This window comes from Artibeus jamaicensis, unplaced genomic scaffold (assembly GCF_021234435.1).
Source record: "Artibeus jamaicensis isolate MK-2021 breed Jamaican fruit bat unplaced genomic scaffold, CSHL_Jam_final scaffold_1019, whole genome shotgun sequence".
NCBI lineage: Eukaryota > Metazoa > Chordata > Mammalia > Chiroptera > Phyllostomidae > Artibeus > Artibeus jamaicensis.
In genome coordinates this window covers 5,217,235-5,238,281 of record NW_026522025.1, presented here as the reverse complement: position 1 = coordinate 5,238,281, position 21,047 = coordinate 5,217,235, and the positions used below count along the sequence as shown (strand labels likewise).

At 53.8% G+C, this 21,047-nt stretch overlaps 1 protein-coding gene across 1 annotated transcript; it reads right to left on the bottom strand.

Moving 5' to 3' along the window:
- Nucleotides 1–2,119: 2,119 nt before the first annotated feature.
- On the bottom strand, nt 2,120–16,671 carry LEXM (lymphocyte expansion molecule). The gene is made up of 11 exons (XM_037161362.2): nt 16,532–16,671; nt 15,018–15,105; nt 14,407–14,571; nt 14,120–14,242; nt 8,770–8,907; nt 8,465–8,608; nt 6,714–6,879; nt 6,614–6,618; nt 5,598–5,714; nt 3,933–4,066; nt 2,120–2,840 (listed from the first exon to the last, which is right to left on the bottom strand). Exons 1-11 carry the CDS (start codon nt 16,579–16,581, stop codon nt 2,768–2,770), a joined length of 1,203 nt encoding a protein of 400 aa, XP_037017257.1. The 5' UTR covers nt 16,582–16,671; the 3' UTR covers nt 2,120–2,767.
- Between the last annotated feature and the right edge of the window lie 4,376 nt (nt 16,672–21,047).

Here is a 21,047-nt window from a genome sequence, read left to right as displayed (position 1 = left end):
TCTGCGCACGTGGCTTCTGTAACAGAAGTTCATTGTTATCTCGTGGCCAAGCACTTAAAGGAACTTCCTCATTTAGAGCTGTCTCACAGGTGTCTCTTACAAAAGGCGAGCACTCCAAATTTGCTGACTTTACGGTAACAATAGCTGTTGGTAACATGACAGCTAATATATTTGAAAAATGTACTTTTTCTGTGAGGGAAAAGAGGTCTCACATTTTTATTGCATATCTTTTACACTTTATTTCTAATTAATTTAGACTCACAGGAAAGTTATGACAATAGTGCTGATTTCTGATCCTCTCACCAGCGTCCCTAATGGTAGCATGTTCTGCAAAACCACAGGGAAGTTGTCAAACCAAGACATTAACACTGGCCTAATGTTGACTTAAGCACTGCCCTTATTTGAATTTCACCAACTTTAACACTGATGTTCCTTTTCTTTCTGGAGTCCTTTCTAGGATCCTACATCGCATTTTTCCTTAACTTCTTCCAAACCGTAACGATTTTTCAGGGTAAATTGAACATGTAGTAAACTGCATGTATTGTAAGTGTGCGGTTTGCTTAGTGTTGACACATGTGCGGATAAACCACAAATACTTCTGCATTCATCTGTTGATGGCCATTTGGGGCATTTCTGCTTTGGGGCTATTAGAAATAAAGTGGCTGGACCATTGCTGTACAGTCTTGGAATGGACAAATGCCTTCCTTTCTGGGGGAGATACCTAGGAGGGGAATGGCTGGATCGTCTGGTAGGTGTGTGGTTAACTTTTTATCTTGCCAAACTGCTTTCCAAAGGGGTTGCAGCATCTCGCATTCCCCCGCTGCAGAGTGTGAGCAGTCCATCCCAACATCGGCACCAACACTGGGTACGGTCGGGTGTTTTGATTTCAGCCATCCTAACACGTGAGTGGTGGTATCTCATAGTGGTTTTGATTTGCATTTCCTTGGTGACTACGAATTCTGGATAAGTCCTTTATCAGCTATATGACTGGTAAATATTATCTGTTGCTAGTCTTTCTGTTCTTTTTTGAGTGTTTTTAAAAGAACAAGTATTTCATTTTAATTAAATTCAATTGAACAAATTGTTAACTAGTTAAACATTTGGATAAGTAGTTAAACTGGTATCTAAGAAATAATTGCCTAACCCCAAATTCAAATATTTCTCATGTTTTTTCCAGAAGTTTTATAGTTTAGATTTTACACTCAGGCCTATTGTCCAGGTTGAGTTAACTTTTATACGTGATGTGAGCCTGACTGGTCATGGTTCTTTTTATTTTTTGCATGTCGACATCCAATCGTTCTAGCGCCCTTTGTAAAAAAAACGCCGCTCTTTACACTGGCTTGTCTTTGCATCGTTGTTCAGTACCAGTCATCCGTATGTGCGTGTGTTTCTGGGCTAAGTTCTATCTACCTTCATCTGTCTACCTAAACACCAACTCCACACTGTGGCCTCAGGTAATGTTAATTCTGCAGCTCTGTTCCTCTTTTTAAATTTTGTTTTGGCTACTCCCTGCTTTAGTTCTTCCCTGCAAGTTTCAGGATACGCTTGTCAACTTGAAACCGTGACTGGGTTGCTTTGAATCCGTCTTATCGACGCTGAGTCTCTGACCCACGAACAGGGTGTGTCTCTCCCTGGTTTGGGGCTTTGCTTTCTGCCGTTCGTATTTTGTAGTCTTCAGTGCAAAGATCTTGTATAGTTTTTGTCAAATGTAAACCTGACTATTTCACAGTTTTGATCCTAATTTAAAGGGCATTTTCCGTTCTTGATTGTTTATTGCTAGTATACAGAAATAGTTGATTTGGGTATGTTGATCTTCCTAAAACCTTGCTAAATAAGCTGACTTATTAAATTCAGTTTGTGTCTAGTTTGGCTTATCAAATTTTAAAATTTTTTCTTGAGGTTTCAGTATGATTTTTACACAGATTCATGTCGTTGACGAATAAAGACAATGTTACTCTTTCCAAAACAGTCATTTTGCCATGAGTGAAAAAGAAACTGGTTTTGGTAACACACTCAGGCTCTGAAGGAAGCATTTGGAGTATTTTTTAATCCTTATGTGGGTTTTAGGGCCCAGACTGTGGCATCCTAGTCTCCTTTCCTCCAGGGACAGTATCCCCTCTTCTCCCACCCAACCTCTCACTGGCAGGAAACCGGCTCAAGACACTGTGATCAAGGCCCACAGCCCCCTCTGTGCTAGACGGGCTCGCGAGGCGTGACTCTGGGGAACACACTTACAGTTCCCGATGGCTGCATATTGCTTGCAGGTCAGCAGGGGTCCTTATCGCAGAGGCCCTGCCAAGCTTCCAGAAGCATCCGGGGGTGGAGACAGAATACTCCTGGAGGGGACCTAGAGCTACCTTATGACAGATTTCACACTCTCTCGCCTCTTTTTGGATTTTAATGAACAGGGAGTCAAGGACTTTGACTCTAGAATGGAAGGGTCCCAGAAGTGTCCGCCATGTTTCCCCTTCTTGGTCCATCAGCTGTCTGGCTCCCGTGTTCACGTCACTGGCAGACTTGAATTCTCAGAATAACTGCTCTCTCGTAGCAAAAGATATCTGGCTCCAGGTGTTCCAGCAGACATCGCGATCTCCAGGTAGACGTCCCCATTGAAAGTGTTCCCGCCACATCTCCACACCTCTCCCCTGCACCCCCATGTGTCCTTTCTCCAAGACCCCTTCATCCCCTCTTCTACTCTCCCATCCCCAGATTTGTCCTCAGTCCTTTGGGCCCTCTGGCCACTGCTGGCTGTCCTTCCTGTGTGGCTTTAGGGAGTAGGATCTGAACTGTGATCCACAGTTGGCGGGCACTTCCCCTTAGTAAAAGGCGTGAGCCTTTCCCTTTAAAAAGACAGAAAAAAAGAAGAAAATGGAACTGGTCTCTTGGAAAAGAGTGAGCCCCCCATCCCTGGAGAGCACCCACGGGGATGACCAGGTACTCCTGACTGTGCTTCCCAGCGGACCCTACACAGGGTACGAGGCCAAAACTGACAATCTCCAGAGCTTTTCCATCAGAACAGCCTGGTTCTAACCACCACACTTTGCAAAGGAGCAAAGCCTTCAAAATTCTGAGGGATAATCATTTCCAACCTAAAAACTTATTTCCAACCCAGCTATTGACTAGTTGCACAGGTGAGAAGAAAAACAGGAAAGCAGTCTATCATAAATGTTACCTCCAATCACCTTTGCTAAGGAAGCCGCCTACACAAGGGAATAGATCAAAGAGGAGGACACAGGACTATTTCGATAAAAATAAACAATTCAAAGCTGGTTTTCCCCGAGGGCTCTGCTCCCCAGAGCCTGGTCCTCATGCCCTCACCAGGGTTTCCAGCAAATGACCAACTCCGAGGTGCGCGCTTGTTCACACTTCCACACGTCTGAGACGGAGACCACACTGCAACTGACGGCCCCTGGGGTCTGTGAAATACGGCAGCTGCTAATCTTTGCGACCTGTTTCACAGCTAGCCATCGTATTTCATGCACTTTTTCTTTTGGCTTCACAAAAACCTCCTCTAATGGGTTTTGCCAACCCCATTCTGAACACCGAGAAACGGAGATTCCATGGGGTAAAGCCCTGCAAGGCAGAGCCCAGAATGTGCGGGTGGTGGGAGGAGCAGTTAGTGTGGATGCCATCTGTTTCCTTACCGCTGCTTTTGAGCATCTCATTTCATTCTCCACAGTCCTCTGCTCGGTTGACAGTTGAGGAAAATGAGGCTCAGAGAGGTTACGCAACATGCCCCACCTCACACAGGCCGGAAATGGCAGAGCCAAGATCTGAACTCTCTCCACTGCCACAGTGTTTGCCTGGCACTAGGGGCAGCAGCCATGTTCCCATGGGAACTAAGGACAAGGTGGGGGAGGGCCCCGCCCCCGCCCACCCCAGGGCGAGCCCTTCTGCCCAGGCCCCTCTGCTGAAGCTCCAGGGGCACTCACTGCATGAACTTGTCCCAGTCCGGGTCTGAGGGGTAGCGCTTGGATTCTCCCAAGAACAGGGACCGATATCGCTGCCTTTGGTCCTTCATCTCCATCGGCCAGGTGTTGAAGTATCGGCCCACGCCCACGGGGTTCTGCACCACGGACAGGAGGCAGGATGTTAGCAAGCCGGACACCTGGCCTGGAGACTTGATCTCAGGCCTCCTCCCCTCCCCCAGGCTCTTCTCTACACCATCTGTTATGGGTTGAACTGTGTCCCCAAAAAAGATATGCGGAAGTCCTAACCCCCAGTACCTCAAAGTATGACCTTATTTGGAAATACTGTAGCTGCGGATGCAATTAGTTAAGATGAAGTTGTACTGGAGTAGCACGGGCCCTTAATCCAGTGTGACTGGTGTCCTTTTACAAAAAGAGCCAGGGGCAAGATGGCCATGCAACACGGAGGCGGAGACAGGGAGATGCATTTACAAGCCAAGGAATCCCAAGGCCTGCCAGCTGCTGCAGCTCGGAGGGGGCCAGGGAGGGCTCTCCCTAGCAGGTTGCAGAGGGAGCACAGGCCTGCTGACACCTGGTTTCAGACCTCCAGCCTCCAAAACTGTGAGAGGATGAACTGCTGTTTTAAACCATCCAGCACTTGTTCTGGCAGCCCCGGGAAATGAGTGCACCCTCGCACCCAGACACCTGGGTTGGCCGCAGACGCGAGAGGCACCAACAGAGGGTCAGAGAGGAGACAGAACCTGCCCAGGGCGACTAGTGAGGGCAGAAGAACATCAGGACGGGCCTGGCCCTCTGCAGAGAAGCAGTACCCAGGGTGAGCTGTGAGATGTTAGGAGCCAAACACTAGTGCCCTGTGAAGTTGAACTTGTGGCCAACAAGGGAGAGGCCTGTTTCAAGGGGGAGCAGGCTCCCGGCCAGGTGGGCAGGCAGAGGGCTTCCCGCCCTGGGCACAAGCAGAGCTCGGACTCTGGAACCCAGACCTTACATCAGCCCTTCCCCACTTTGGCCAGCCCTGGGACAGCAGCGTGGTCGTTTGACCCTTTCCTAACAGGAGATACAGGCTGGAGGTGAGAAAGGGAAGGATTCAGGGGACTGACCCACTGGTCCTCATGAGAGTAAGGTAGGGCAGAGGTGGGGGGAGGTTGTGGGCACTCTGGGGCTGAAGCCAGCACTTGGGAGGTGCAGAGGGCGGGAGGGGAGGTGGGAGGCGCGCTGCTCTCCTCAGAGGAGTGGGGGTGGGGGTGGGGTAGCGGGAGCATAATGAGAAAGCAAATAAGCTGCAGCCAAGATGTTCCCAGGAGAGGCCTTAAAAATGCACTGCGGTTCAGAACCAGGCAGGACAGGGGGAGATTACATCACAGGGTTGGGGCTGGCTGGCTCCGGGGACGGTGGAGAGGGAAGGGGAAGGGAGCACCAGGGGTCCTTGCCCAACCAGGCACTAGAAATGAGGCCTCAAGACAAATTCAAAGAGAGAATAGAGGGAGGGGAAGATATTCCAGGGGGAAAATAAGGGAATGAGTTGGTTCTGGGGTGATGTAGCACAGTAGTTCTCAATGTGTGGTCCCTGGAATAGCAGAGGAAAGAGGGGGAATCGGCTCACTCAGAGCCTCCATTCCCGGAGGCAAGAAGGGTTGGGGAATGCTCATCACCCCACGGAGACCCACTCACCCAGCTCCCCAGGAGCATCTGGTAGACCCTTAAGCCTGTCCGCTTGGAGGACAGCAGGAACGGCGGCTGGCTGGTGTGTCTGCATTTCTCCTCTGGAGGAAGCCACATACTGGGACCCTAGGGGTAGGCAGTGAAGACTGAAAGCCGGGAAGTCTGGCAGTGATCAGCTGGGGCCAGGGCAGATGAGGGCTCCCTGGGCCTCTGGGCAAGATGCTGGGAGGTGCCCAGTCACCTCCCAGCACACCAGCAGTCCACCCTCAGGGGCTGAAGGGCCCTCTGGGGCCCTTGTGACCCATGCTGCCCATGTAAACGCCTGGCCACTAGTAAGACACCTCTTTCCAGGTTCCCAAGGGCCTCCAGGCCTAGACGAGTCCAGAGAGATGCCCAGACCCAGTCTGGGGGAAGACGCCACTCGGACTTCGGATCTACATGAGTGGGGTTCCAATCTGCCCCTTCATGCCGTGGCTGGGGGGCCTGGGCAAATCCCTTCCTATCTCTGGGGGTGTTTCCTTGTGTGAAATGCAAATGGTAATCACTCCACGGGGAAAAGTGCTGGAAGGTGCCTGGCCCAGAGCAGGCATTCAGGAAACACTGGTACCCTTTTCCCTTCCCCAGGCCTCACTCCTTCCCAAGCCCTTAGCAGTTCTCTCAAAGGGGGCAGACCGCTTGGGGGGAGTGGTGCTGCTCAGCTACGGGCAGGGGTCTGCTTCGGTGACAACAGATCACAGAGCCCGAGACGCCCTTGGCCGGGGCAGGTGTGCATCCCTTATTCACACTCTGCCCTGGCCCAGTGTCCCCTCCTTTTCTGAGGGACAAGGTAGAGATCAGTGCTGGCCAGGCACTTCTGGGTACCAGGCTCCGCACTACGGGTGCCAATCCTTAACCTCATTCAAACCTCTCTGCGCCCTGGTCCCGCTCCTGGTTAGACCAAGTGCACGAACCAAGGCTGAGAGAGTGAGAGGGATGCAGCCAGCAGGACTGGCAAGTGCAAGACTGGGACCAGGTGGGTCAGACACCGAGGCTGGGCTTCCCCGTGAGACATCCACCCCACTCCACCCAGCCCTGCAGGAGCGGCACCCTCCCAGAGAGGAAGGCAGGCGGGCCCTGGAGGGACACTGACTAGTTTTCCGGGACACTGGCTGAGGGTGCACCAGTAAATCTTCTCTGTAGGGGTTGTCGGGTAGCGGGAAAGTTTCGAAAACACCCCACGCTTCTTATTGTGAGGGGAGTTAAGTTCTTCCACGAAGCTCTTAAAATCCATCAGTTCCCTGGGCTTTTTCTTCTGTGAAACAGAGCGGGGAAAGGTTATCTGTTATGCCAGGACAATCCACGCTCGCCTCTCTGCACTCTGACCAGCAGTCAGGGAGAAGCGGGTGGCCACACAATGAGCCAGCACTGCCAGAGGACCTTCTGCGGCCAGCCCCGCAGCCCTGGACGGACAAGGAGTAGCCCAGCCCAGGCCGGGCTGAGTCTGGCTGAGTCTCTAGCACCGCCCCTCCCACCGCCCACATGCCCCACCCTACAATCCAGCTGAGTTTATTTATTCCTTTCTTTCACTCATTTGAGGAACACTTGCTGCGTTAGGCACAGCTCTAAGCAGGAGTGGTAGCCCAAATATTTAAAAGCCAGGGTGATGGGAGAACACAGAGGACTTTCAGGGCAGTGAAACCACCCTGTGGGACTCTATAATGGTGGGTACATCTGTCCAACCCCACAGAGTGAACACCACAAAAAGTGACATCTATGTAAACATGGACTTCGGGTGAGGGTGCAGCAATGTGGCTTCGTGGATTACAACCCGGGCTCCCCTCTGGGGAGGTGCTGATGGTGGAGGGGGACGTGTGTGTAAGGGGGACAGGGCGCACGTGGGGACTCTACTTTCTACTCCGTTTTGCCGTGAACCTAAACTAAAAATAAAGCCCATTCTTTTTTAGATAATAAAAAGTCATTCCGAATTCATTCTGAACATACTGCATCCAGAATGGACATTGGCTACAAGGCCTGAGGGAGGTCCCGATGTCCCTGCTGTGCTGGGAGGCCCAGCCCACTGGCCGGTCATGGAAAGGCCTGCGGACCCGGCACTAGGTGGAAGGCTCCGCTCAACGGCTATTTACCAACTAGCACTCCTGATGCCCTTCACCCTGGCACCCGCCACCTGCCAGCACGCTACATGGTGTTCTACTCATGACTGTGTTTCTATTTCCATCAGAATGTAAACGCCAAAGGGGCAAGTCCCCCTGCACCTAGATTATTGCCTGGCCTAAATGCACACACTGAGCGAATGCATAGTGGAGACAAAACTAGGTGATCACACAAATCCTTAAGTCCAGTTGCTATGAGCATGAAGAATACAAAGCACGTGGGTCACACAACAGGAACTTCCTGGGTGCAGGAAAGGGAGGATGGGGCTGAAATTCCACCTCAGTTTCCCCTCTGGCCCTCCAGTTCCCTGCCTTGTTAGCAGTGCGCCACTAACCCAGCCAGCTCCGTGGGGTCTGTGATGTCTGGAAGTGTGTCCCAGACATCAGGACACCCAGACCTCAGCTGTCAAGGTCCCTGCAGGCTGTGTGGCCGGTCTGCCACCCATTCATCCTGGCACTGTGGCTGTCAGCCCTGCCTTGGAGTTCACACCAGTGCAGAGGAGTGAGAACTGGCAGTGAAGGCAGACGTGCTGGCCTTCAAACCCCAGCCTGGGGCCTTAGCGGCGGTGGGCCAGCCTCGGCGTCCCCCTCTAATGCTGCCAGGGAGAAACACACAGGACGTGAGGAGGGCCCTGCATGGTGCCTGCCACGCAGAGCGGTGCTCCCAGTGGTAGTGAGGCCTGTTGTCCTGCTGGAGAATGGCCCCCGCCTCACCCGGACACACACCTGCGTGGAGTAGTGTCCATACGGCTGGGGCTTGCTTCGATCACCAGTGAAAATCTCATAGGGACCGCGGGTGCCCATGGATCGTCCCAAGCATGCCTCTATGCCGCTTTTGAGGGAGTAGGTGCACGGTGCCAGACCGCTGCCCTGGAACAGAGCACAGACGCCGGCCAGTCCCTGCAGGAGGGCGGCTGAAGCAGGCGCACCGCCCCCTCAGGGGCTCGCTTTCCGCATCTGCGCCGGGAGCCTGCCCCCAGAACCGTGTAGGAAGGCAGCCAGGCCCGGCCAGGTCTGGGGGGGGGGGCTACCTGATGAGCCAAGGGGGGTGGCTTGTTGGTCATCCTGCACAGGAGGCCCTCGGAATGAGACCGGTTCCAGGCCTTCTCCTCCAGCTTCGTGTATGGGTTGCCCTTCTCGCCGTAATTTCCAGGGCCTGGGTAGTAGTTCTGTGGGGGAAGGGCAGGCATGCAGGCCATCAGTCCCACTCCTCGAGCTAAGTGCCCCTGAGGAGGAGACACCCCCAAGAGGGGAACAGGACTTTCAGGGGCCCTGGGGTTCAGCCGCCTCCCAACCCACAGCACCGCTGTCCCGTGAGCCCCTGCTGCCAGTCAGACCCTCAGGCCCACACTCCAACTCTTCACCAGGGCCCTCTGCCCCATCAGCTCACGCTGCCTACGTGGGTCCTTGCCGGTCCCCAGACACGCACGGTTCTGCCGGCCTCCCTGCCTTTGCTCACTTGCGCTGTTTCACTGCTACCCCAAATGTCCTTCCTGCCTTCTCTCCCTTGGGAAAGTCTTCTAATCCTGCAGAGCCAGCTCAAACGTCTTCTCTCCTGGGAACGAAGCTTTCCCTCACCTGTCACCTCAGAGAGTTGCTTGCTTTGGTGGCCTCTGCAATTCCAGCCATCGCACCCATGTCATATCATAGCCCTACATTTGCATGAAAGGGTCTCACACCACGCTGTGAACATGGCTGTGACCAGGAAGGATCCGAGTCCTGGGTTTGAATCCTGACTTTGCTGCTTCCTAGCTGATGTTGAGCAGACCACTTAATCCTTCTGAGCCTCATGGCCCACCTTTGTCACATGGGAATAATAATACTTTCTTCCAGGGTAATGAGGATGACATTGTCAAGTGTCTATAAAGCCTCTTGCACAGTGCCCAGCCCATGGTGAGGCAGCTGTCTTGGAGGGGGCGGGAAGAAGTGAGAGAGGCTGCGAATTATGACTGGAAGGGTGGAATGATCTGGGACTTTCACTGCCAAAGTCGGAAGTCTGTAGTCTGCTTTGTAGGTAGCCCAAGGAGAGCCACGCTGCAGCGTAGGCGGGTGGGGGTCCTTGGGCAGAGAACCAGCAGGATGTTTGTTGCTGCTCTGCATCTTTTGGTCACCAGGGGTCGCTGCCGCTCCACGATCGCTCAGCCCTTCTCACCTCGGCTCCTCCAGGGGAAAGAGCCCCAAACCAGGCAGGGCGGAAGGGACAGGGGACTCTGCTGGGGGAGTCAGGGTGCTGCGGCCGCCCGAATTGTTTGCCCTCAGAGGAACACGACTGAACGTTGCCCTCCTCCAGAGTCCGGGGTTTCCAGTGTGTTCCAGAGAAAAGCCCCAAGGTAGGAAGCTGAGTCCCTGCCTCATGTGTTAGCTGTTTCACGAGCCTACCACCGTGGTCCTGAGGACAACCGGCTGAGATCCGATCAGCGCCATCCGCAGTGAACAGATGGGGAAACGGAGGCCCTGAGAGGCAATCCTCGGCTCCAAGGCCCCACCTCCGGAGAGGGGCAGCGCGAGGGTTCCAGCTCCAAAATCCACAATCTTTCTGAGCCCCTACTGTTGGCCAAGCACCATGTAAGCACTAGGGTAGGAGGGCAGTGAGCGCCCCAAGGTGGGGATGGTGGGGAGGAGGCATTAAAAGGGACGGCTGTACAGGGGGTGAAGTAGCCTCTGCCCTGCTCCCGGGCCCAGTGCTGGGCACTCTGCTGGCAGAGCCTCGCCCTTCCTTCCAGGTCCACCTTCCAGAGGTGTGGCAACGCACTTGGGCTGACGGGAAGGCCCATGCTTTTATTTTTTAATATTGTATTTATTTATATAAATATTTAGAGAGAGGGGAAGAGAGGGAGAGAAACATCACTGTGTAGCTGCCTCTCTCGTAGCCCCAACTGGGACCTGACCGGCAACCCGGACGGACATGTGCTCTGACTGGAAATCGAACCAGCGATCTTTTGGTTCACAGGCTGGCACTCAAGCTGCTGAGTCATCCCGGCCAGGGTGGAGGCCCTTGATTTTGAATAGAATGGTATGTCGTCAGAGCTTTGGGACCCAGGCAGGAGGAGCGTTTAACTCTGGGGGGAGGGGTGCGTGGGAACAGAGGAATTGGCACTTAAAGATTTTTTTAGCTGGATCCTGAAGAATGAGAAGGATCCTAGGATATGGGTGTGGGGAAGGGGGCAGTTCCCCCAGGCAGGGGGCAAAGGCAGGGAGGCTGGAACCCCACTTTGAGGTCAGCTGGGAGAGGCATGCTGGGAAGAGGGTGGGAAGAGGGTGGGAAGGGCCCTGGAGGCCCCGCTGAGGTGGGTTAAGACCTGGTTCTGAGGTGCGCGGGTGCTTAGGAAGGTGCTGGCCATGGAGGACACCAGCAAATCCATCAGGAACCCAACCCTGGGCGGGGCTGGGGCAGTGGTCTGGGCTAGGACAGAGGCAGTGAGGATGAGAGGAGGAGGAGGAGAGAGGGAGGAAGCTGAGAACACAGACCCCAGGGGCTGCAGGGGCGCGAGGTGTGCTGGGTTCCTGGCTCTGGCAGCTGGGTAGAGCCATTCCCTGGGAAAACAGGAGATGCTGACATGCGATGGGTGGGGGTTGCAGAGTTCCAGGTGCTGAGGAACCCTGTGCCGGGGATCTGGAACCATCTGCGTGGAGCCTGGCTGGGTGAAAGAGCTCTCCCGGGGGGCGGGATGCTGGGGAAGAGGAGCCATGGAGAGACGCCGGCAGGGGGACTGCAGGGCTGCAGAGCCCCGTGTCCGCAGAGCCAAGAAGAGGGAGAGTGTACGAAGTGGAGGGGGGCAGGGCAGCAGCACCCAGCGCCAGCGGGGGTGGGTTCAGAAACCAGAGGAGAAGGCATTGTCCTTGCAGGGTTCGACAGCCCCATCCTCCTGCAGGAAGGAGTCACGGGACCCCAAGGCAGGCACCCACAGCTTTGGGAAGTGATGTCCCAGACCTGTAGTGTGGCGGGGGCGGGAGGGAGGGCTTCAGTAGGGACCAGAGACCAGAAGAGGCCATCAGGGTCCCAGCCCAGGTCTCACAGCAAGACGACTGAGAAAAGCAGGCATTGGGCCTGAGCTCCCCCAGCCACTGCCCTCACGCCCAGGGCAGCAACCCCACCTTGAATTACTGTCTGAGGCTGAGCCTATGAGAGTGACTCAGAAAGGTCATTGCAGGTAGGGGGACCACAGGGGAGAAGAGACAGCTGGGACGGAGGGACCCACCGTGGCAGTGTCGCCCTGCTCAGCCAGGACTCACGGGTGCCCCAGAGCTGGGGGCTGGGGACACAAGCAGGAAACACACGGTATCGGATGTGTTCCCCCTGCTCCTCTGCCCTCAGCTGTGCTGGGCTCCGCCATTAGGCTCCGCCCTTCACAGTGAGTTGAGGAACAGAGGCCGGGCCTATGGGTACAGTGCAGTGTTAGGTGCCAACGCCTGCATTCAAATCCTGCTTCTGTCCCTTAGCAGCTCTGCGACCCTGGGCAGTTACCGAAACCCTCTGTATTCGTTTGCTCATCTAGAGAGTGGAGGTAATGACAGCGCCTAGCTCACAGGGTTAGTGTCAGGATTAAGTTAATGAGTGCACTGGAGTCCCGAGAAGGTGTCTGGCTTGTGGTAAGGGCTGTGTTTGGGGTCGGCTATGACTTCTTCAGATCTGAAGGCAATGACTCGTTTTTAAATGCCTGCAGGCAGCCCCTCTCCCTGAGTTGCAGTTACAGCATCTGAACCTGAAGATGCAGGTGCTTGCCCCCTGAAAAAGGCGAGAAGTAATTTCCAGGCCTCAGAGCAGGCTTCCCAGTGGTGAGGTGTGGGGGAAAGGCCCTGGGTGTGGGCTTGCACGCCCCTCACTGCAGCTGTGCGGCCTCGGGCCAAGCTGCTTATGCTCTCTGAGCCTCCAGGGCCTCATCTGGAGTGAATGCAGAAAAGCGAGATGTTTTGGAGAGCCTGGTACTTAGGAGGCATGCGTGCAGGCAGTCCACAGATGCCTATAGGTGCCTACTGTGTGCCAGGCACTGCTAGGACCTGAGAAATCTGCAGTAACTAGGCAGACATGGTCCACCCGCAGGGGCCGGTGTCCAGTGGAGGGAGGGGGAGACACTGAGCACACGATCACAACAGGGACTCTCAGGAAAGGAAGATGTCACCCCTGTGGGGGCTCAGGTCAGACCTTGGAGGTGAGAGCTAGGGGCTGGGTGGGAGATCTTCGGGTGAGGGGCTACTCAAGGGAGAAGGGCACTTCTGACAACAGGAAGAGCAGGCGCAAAGCCCTAGCGGGAAGAGTGTGGCACAGGTGAGGAGCTGGGAGAAGGCGGCGCCCAGCACCGAGGGCGGGAGGGCCTGGGAGGGGAGGCGCTCGGCGGACCACAGCACTCACCTGGTGTGGTGGGACTCCCGCCTTCTCTCTCGAGACCTAACTGCGCTTGAACCCCACTCTGTCCGCCCCACACGCACATGAGATGTTCATCCCGGCCCAGCCCACACCACGGCGGCCCTCCAGCCGCCCCCACCTCCCACAGCCGTGGCCTCCCATCTGGACGGCTGCAGCCTCCAGCCCTCACCCCACAAGCAGGGTGAGCATGTTAGTCAAGCCCTTCCTGTCAAAACCCTGCACTGACTCACACAGCACTTGGAGTCAAACCAGAAGCCCCGACATTGCTGCAAGCTCCTCACGGCCAGCCCTCACCCCCTGCTCTCTCTCCCTGCCCTGCCTCTGCGGCAGCACCGCCTCCTGCCCGCCGGGCTAACTCAGGCCCTAGTCTTTGCTGCTCCTGCCCTCCCAGCACGCTCTGCCACAGACACTATGAATCTCAGTTGCTCTTGTCCTGCAGGTGCTGATCAGATGTCACCTCCTCCCAGAGGCCACCCCTGACCACCCTACAAATTGTTCCTCTATCACTCTCTACCCCTTCCCTGTCTCAAGTTTCCTGCCTATAACACATGACCTGCTTCTTTATTCTGCTGTTTCTAGCAGCAGGGTGCCAGCTCCAGGAGAGCAGGAACCTGGCCTTCATCACTGCTGGGTCCCCAGGACCAACCACAGTGCATGGCACATAGTGGGTGTTCCATCATGATTCGCTGGCTGGGTGGCTGGACATAAACATGAGTACATTTGCAGAGCTCCTAATGTGTGCCAGGCTCTCTGCTGGGGACTCAGAGATGAACCAGACCCATCCCTGCCAGGAGGAAACTTCCGGTTTAGTTGGGGGACAGATGCACAAATATACAACAGCCAGTGGTCTTGAGGCTGCAGCACTGGGAAGCTGAGGGCTGTGGGGACCCCAAGGAGAGCCTGGCCAAGCCTGGGGAGGAAAGGGGATGAGAGGGGCACTTCCAGCACCACCCAGGCTTCAGGCTCAAAGAGAGCAGAGTGGGCAGGGCTCCCACTCCTTTCAGGAGAGCACCTACCCCGATGGGTCTTTGGAAGCGGACCTCCCCAGAGCTGAGCAGCCCCCGGGTGCTGCACGGTTTCTGCTGCAGCTGTTCTAAGAAGTCTTTGAAGTTGTAGGAGCCAGGCCCCAGCTTTTCCTTCTGTCCCAAGAGAAGAGAGAAGGTGAAAACCTTACACTTGGGGATGTCCATGCAGGAAGGAACCTGGGGACGATGGTGTTCCTTAAAGGGTGAGCTCTACCTGGGCCCTGGAGGACACTGAGGCCACCCTTGGAGTGGGGAGGGGTACGGCCTAGGGACCTCACCTGCAGCCTCTTCTGTTTCATGATGGCCTGGTACTGGAAGTGGGGCAGCTGGGTCAACCGTGTCGCTTCCTGGGCCTTGGCCCAGCCTGTGCCCACCTCCTTCTTCAGCTTTTTCTTGCTGAAGCAGGTGCTCTTGCTGCCATAGGTCCCAGGTCCTATGTGGGACTGAGTCAGAGCGCAGTCAGGGCTAAGGCAGCCGCACGCACTCAGTACACCCACAGGGCAAGTTCGCACAAAGCTGCCACCATGACCTGGGCATGACCTGCCTCTCTGCGGGCCCACCCCCAGCACCGAGCCTGGCACCAAGGTGCCCCCCTGAATTCCTCCGTCATCGGCCCCTCCCACTTCAGGGAGGAGTAGTAACACATTCAAGAGCCCACAGCCAGTCAGTGCAAGAGATGCGAATGGAACCCAGGTCTCTGTGGCCCCAATTCATGCTGTTTTCACTAGAGCCCTGTCCTGGCTCTGAACCAGGCTCAGTACGCAGGACTGGGGGCATAGACAGGTTTAACGCATGCCCCTTACATGGCTCAGCTCACCCACTGTGCTGGGGGACTCCAAGGGCTGCGGCCTGACCCTGTGGGAGAGTCGGCCCAGCTGGGCACACTCACCATATCCACTGAGTAAAGCCTGGAGTAGGGGGCCTCCGTGAAGGTGCTCATCTTCTTCTGCTTGGGGTGGACAGCAGAGACATCAAACCTGGGGACGGACAAAGGCCCAGTGAGAGGCCGGCTCCTGGCACCCAGCCCCGGCATGAGCGGTTCTGGGGTAGGGAAGGTGCCTTTAGAACCAGCCCATTAAGGGTGAGCAGAGCTGCCCCCACCTCAGGGTCTTCATCCTTCCTGGTTACCTCTCCCTGGGCACCGCCCTGGCCAGGTCCCCTCCCCGCTGCTGGGAGATCCTTACTCAGCCATTTTCTCAGAGCACCCCCAACCCACCCTCCAGCATTTACCAGGTCCCCCTCCCAGCTTTCTTTTCCTCATAGCCCTTATCACTACCCAACATTTGATACATTTTTCTTTTTGGTTTATTATCCATTCCAAACACCCTACCCCACAAATGCAAACCCTGAGTCCAAGGTTTTGCTAATTGCTGTCTCCCCGGATGCTACAACTGTGCCTGATACATAGTAGGTGATATATGAGGGGGGACCCAAAAAAATCCTGGAAATATCTTCTGGAGGGTGGCCTCCGTGTAGTACAGGCTTCCCACACTAAGTAAGTGTTGTAGGAACCCATCTGTATCAGTGTACCAGCGGGCATCGCTGTGAGAGGCGATGTTCCACTTAGGTGGAATTTTTTTGAAGACTCAACGCATTTGCCCACTTCATGATGGGTGATTACAAGCACACCTGCCCAAACCTCACTGAGCGTTCAGCAGTTTTTGGCCAAAAACAGAATTGACCCCCACGCCCACCCTCCCTATTCACCCAATCTTACCCCAAGCAACTTTATTGTTGCTTCTCCAATGGAAAAAAATCCTCAAAGGGAAACATTTTGCTGATGTGGGTGAGGTAAAACAAAACAAAACAAAACAAAACAGCAGAAACACTCAAAGTGCATCAAAATCAACAAGTTTAAAAACTGTTTTGAGCAGTGGAAAAACGTCTCAGTAGGCGTACAGCGTCAGATGGAGAGTGCTTTGAAAGTGACAGAAGTTTAAATGTTAGAATAAGTACACTATTTTTTACAAATAAGTTCCGGGTTTGGGGGGGATATATATATCCAAAATCATATATCACCTATATCAATTATATCATTCATATATATATATGAATATAAAATAGGTGGTTTGCATATGTCTGTATGTGTGATTTGAATATACATATGCATACACCTCAATATCATATGTATGTATGAATGAGGAGACACCTGGGCTGAAACCCTACCCACCACTTTTAAGCTGAGCGACTTGCTATGGGCCAGGCCACTCGGCCTCTCTGAGCCTGGCACCTTATAGGTGCTTTTGAATAACTTAGTAACGGCGATGAACGGACTTCTGGGCAGGGAAGCGCAGCAGACAGGAGGCAGAGAAAATCCAGCGCCCTTCCTACAGCCCCCCCTCCCCCAGGCTCCAGCCCCGCTTCGAGAGCCCCTCCCCCTCCGGTCCTCTAGCCCAGCCCCACCTGTGGCTCTGCACCCCGAAGGGCGCCCCGCAGAACCGCTTCACCTCCATGGTGCTCGCGGGCCCGCCCCCGGCAGCGAGGCCCTTCCCTCTTCGAGGGACTCCGGCGGCGGCGGGACTTCTCCGCTCAGCGGGTCGCGGGTCCCCGCTCGTCGCTGCCACAGCAACGGAGCCTTGAGATTTGTGATTCGCCAGAGAACCGCTGCCGTGTCTCTGCCGACGCGGCTGCCCGCGCCGGCCTGCACGCGCTGTGCCCTGACTTTTCTTTTCTTTTTTTTTTTTTTAAGCCTTTATTTATTTATTTTTTAGAGAGGAGAAGGGAGGGGGAGAAAGAAAGGGAGAGAAACATCGACGAGCGAGAGAAACATCCATCAGTCGCCTCTCGCAGGCCCCCACCCGGGGCGTCCCACTGAGACCCACCGAAGGGCCGACCTGGGTGAAGACGGCACCTGGTTCCTCCTCCACTTCGGGAAGAGAAGGAGAGCCAGAAGGGGGAGGCATGAATAAGGCCACAGAGAGGGAAGGAATGGGTGAAAGGGTAGAGTCGGGCCTCATCCTCCTTCCGTTGTCCTCCCTCAAAAACACAGTCACCTCCATCTGCAGAGGCTGTACAGGGTGCGTGGGACCCACGTGAGGTCCCGGTCCTGAGACTCTAGTGTGGAAAACAATGACCACAAAGTGTGCCCAGCCTGTGGGTAGATCAGGGAAGGCTTCCTGGAGGAGGAGCATCCCAAACTCATCACTAAGTATGTGTTTGACCTGCTGGGTAAAGAAAGCAGTTGAGAGTATGTGCTCTCCTCTCTCCTCCTTGTCTGTCTGGAACAGCAGAGAGCCACATCTCATTATGATGACAGGACGTAAGTCAGAAATAGGACTTCCTTTGCATCTAACCCATGGTGGAACTGGACTACTGGGCCAGTGGGTCTCCTTTCAGGCCCCGCCCAACGCCCTTCTGACAGCCAGTGCAGCATTTTTTAAAAGACTTTATTTATTTATTTTCAGAGAGAGGGGAAGGCAGGGAAAAAGAGGGGAGAAACACTGAGGTATGAGAGAAACATCAGTCAGTTGCCTCTTTCACACCCCCAGATGAGGACCTGGCCCACAACCCAGGCATGTGCCCTAACCAGAAATCAAACCAGTGACCTTTTGGTTTGCAGGCCAGAGCTCAATCCACTGAGCCACACCAGCCAGGGCCAATATAGTATTTAAATAGGAATTCCGGGCCCCCAGCATAGCCATGAAGCCCAGGCACCAGGCTAGGCAGGCACACGGCCCTGGCTGCTGAGCTGAACACACAGAACAGACAACTGGGTCATCCAAACACAGACTCTGCCCCTTCCCAACTTTGCTACCTTGGGCAAGCACTTCCTTTTCTGATTTTCAACTTTCTTACCCATAAAATAAAGCTAATAATCTCTGTCTCTCCAGATTGCTGTGAGGATTAAATGAGTAAATTTAGGTATTCTCCTGGCAAGTAACAGAAGCTCAGTGAGAAGTCATTACCTGTCCTTGGAAAGGTACCTTCAGAATGTCCAGGGCAGAGACTGGGTCTCATTCAATCCTGGGGCAGTACCTGGCACATAGTAAATGCTCAGTAAATATTCGTTGAATGACAAGTGAACAAGTAAATGAATCTAGTCCAACTTCCTGAGAGTGCAGGAATCTTCAAAGGGACTCATGTTTGAATCCTGGCCCTGCTGCTTCCTAGCTGCTGACCTTGGGCAAGTTACCCTGGCCAAGGTTCAGTTTCCTTGTCTGTGACAGGAATGTGGGACTGCAGCCTCCTGGAGGAGCCGCGTTTGTGTGTCAGTGAGGTGTGGCTGTGTACACTACCAAGTCCTGAGCATGGGGAGTCCTTGTGACCAGCCCTGGGCCTGCTCAGGTACTCTCAGGGTGACCCAGACCCGCCTGGGCTGCTTCTATCCCACCCCGAGCCTCTTGGTTGTAGTGCTAACAGAGGAGTGACTACAGGATGTGGGCCAAGGTCCACTGGGCTGGGAGTGCTGGCTGCCAGACAGACCAGAGCAGGCCAGGGTGAGTCAGCTGTGCAGCAAGGCAGCCTGCCCTGGTCCAGTCTCCCCACCACAGCAATTCACTCTCTCTCTCTGCTAGGCAGAGCTGCAAGCCACCTCCTACCGTATTACACAGGAGAGGAAACTAGGCCTCAGACAGGGAGAGTAACTTGCCCTGGTCACATCTAGTGAGGTGTAGGATCAGACAGTGGATAAGAAACTCATAACCGGGGTCCGGAGTTCCCTGGCTGCAAGAGTTTCTAACTCTTCTCTCCCTCTTTCACCTTCCCTTCTCTTCTCTCTACAAATACATACATATATAAATCTTAAAAAAAAAAAAAAAAAGCCCTGACTGATGTGGCTCAGTGCACACCAGTGGCTCAGGGGATCGTCCTGCAAACCAAAAGGTCACCAGTTCAATTCCTGGTCAGAGCACATGCCTGGATTGCAGGCCAGGTCCCTAGTTTGGGGAATGCAAGAGGCAACTAGTCAATATTTCTCTCCCTCTTTTTCCCTCCCTTCTCCTCTCTCTAAAAATAAATAAATAAAATCTTTTTAAAAAGCTTTTAACTCAACCAGATTTCTGGAGCCATCTATGTTATCAAGCGAGTGAGGTCAAGCTTCTCGGCCAGGACACAGGCCTCTGTGGCGGGGCTGTGGCTGCTGCTTCGGTCCTCATCCACTGCCCTCTCCTGTCCAGCTTTGCCCCGTGTGGGCTGCTCTGTCCACATGCACACCCCACACTGCACACCTCCAGGCTTTTCACGTGCCTTTCCTGCTGTCAAAGTACAACTCCTACTCACCTTCTCAGTCAGATCAAAAGGCATGATGCAAAGCTCAAAATGAAAACTGGAAAAAATAACAAGTGTTGGCGAGGTTGGAGAGAAATTGGAATATTTGTGCATGGCTGATGGGAATGTAAAATGGTATAGCTCCTGTGGAAAACAGACCAGCAGTTCTTCAAAAAACTAAGTGTAGAATTACCACACAACCAAGCATTTCACTTCTGGGTGTATACCCAAAAGAATGGAAAGCGGGGTCTCAAATAGATATTTGTATATCCATGTCCAGAGCGGCATCGTTCCCAATAGTCAAGAGGTGGAGGCCACCCTCTTGGGGTGAATGGATACATAGATAAATAAAAGGTGTAATATTCATACAATGAAATATTCAGCCTTAAAAAAGGAGATTCTGACATATGCCACAACGTAGATGAACATTGCCAACGTTAATCTGAATGAATAAGCCAGACACCAAAGGGCGAATGTTGTATTATGCCACTCATTTGATGTAGGTAAGGTAGCAAGTTAGTTGAGACGGCAGTTGAATGAATGGCAGTTCCCAGGGGCTGGGGCAGGAGGGTCTGGGGGTTGCTGTTCAATGAGGGCGGAGTCTCAGTTTGAGAAGGTGAAAAGTTCTGGACGTGGATGGTGGTGATGGCCACACGACAGTGTGAATGCTCTTAATGCTACTACACTTACACTTAAAAATGATTAAAGTGGTCAATTTTATGTTAAGTATATTACCACAATAAGTACTTTGTAAAAAGCCAAACATTCTGGAATCCTTCCTGGTCCTTCCAAGCAGGTCAGAGCCCACATTCCGCCTCCCAGTCTCCAGAACTTTATAGTCACAAATTTTCATTAAATTATTGAATCTTTTTTTAAAGATTTTATTTATTTATCTTTAGAGGGGAAGGGAAGGAGAGAGGGAGAGAAATATCACTGTATGGTTGCCTTTCGTGCATCCCCTGCTGGGAACTGGCCCCTGCTGGGAACTGGCCTGCAACCCAGGCATGTGCCCTGACTGGGAATCTAAATTATTGAATCTTATACTTGAAAATTACAGGTGAAAATAGCACCAGAATGTTGTTTTTGTTTACGTTTTTTATTATTCAAGTCAAATATTTTTCTAAGTTTACTAGTTGGTTCTATTTCCTCTTTTGAAAATGAGACTGATTTTCAAGCAGTAGAAGCAGCAGGGTCTCCAGGAGCCCGGCCCCAGTGGAAAGAGGGGCAGGAGGGCCTCAGAAGCTCAGACTGGCTCCGAAAGCCAAGCCCTGCAGGACGAACGGCCTTGTAGCAGGAGGCACAGCCCAGCCTTCTAGAGAGTAGTGAGCTCACGCTTTTCAAGGCCTCAGGTCGGGTGCAGGATGGGCTGGGAACCAAGGGTAAGGGGTGGGAGCTGGCAGTTGTGCAGAGTGACACCGGGTTCACCTGTGACATCTCCCCTGCCCCTGGGTGAGAGGATGTCACCTTCGTGTCAGAGATGAGGAAAGTCTGAGGTGTGAAATTATAAAGATCACACCTGAGCGGTGGAGAACCAGCATTAGAACCAGCACATAGAGCCCCTGGGTCTCTCCAATGGGGCCAACTGCAGGGCAGAGGGGGCAGCAAGACCCCAAGTGCAGAAGCCTGATGAATAAGGCTGAAGGCAGAGCGGGAGGGAGGTGGCAGGCTGCATTCAGAAGAAGGACACTGAGGCACTATGGTGAGGATGGGACAG

Coding starts and splice junctions, on each gene's coding strand:
- LEXM (XM_037161362.2), bottom strand. CDS start 16,581: ATGGAGGTGAAGCGGTTCTGCGGGGCGCCCTTCGGGGTGCAGAGCCAC. Junction 14,243..14,406: donor TGAAACAGAAGAGGCTGCAG/GTGAGGTCCCTA, acceptor CTCTTGGGACAG/AAGGAAAAGCTGGGGCCTGG. Junction 4,067..5,597: donor AGATGCTCCTGGGGAGCTGG/GTGAGTGGGTCT, acceptor TCCGTGGTGCAG/AACCCCGTGGGCGTGGGCCG.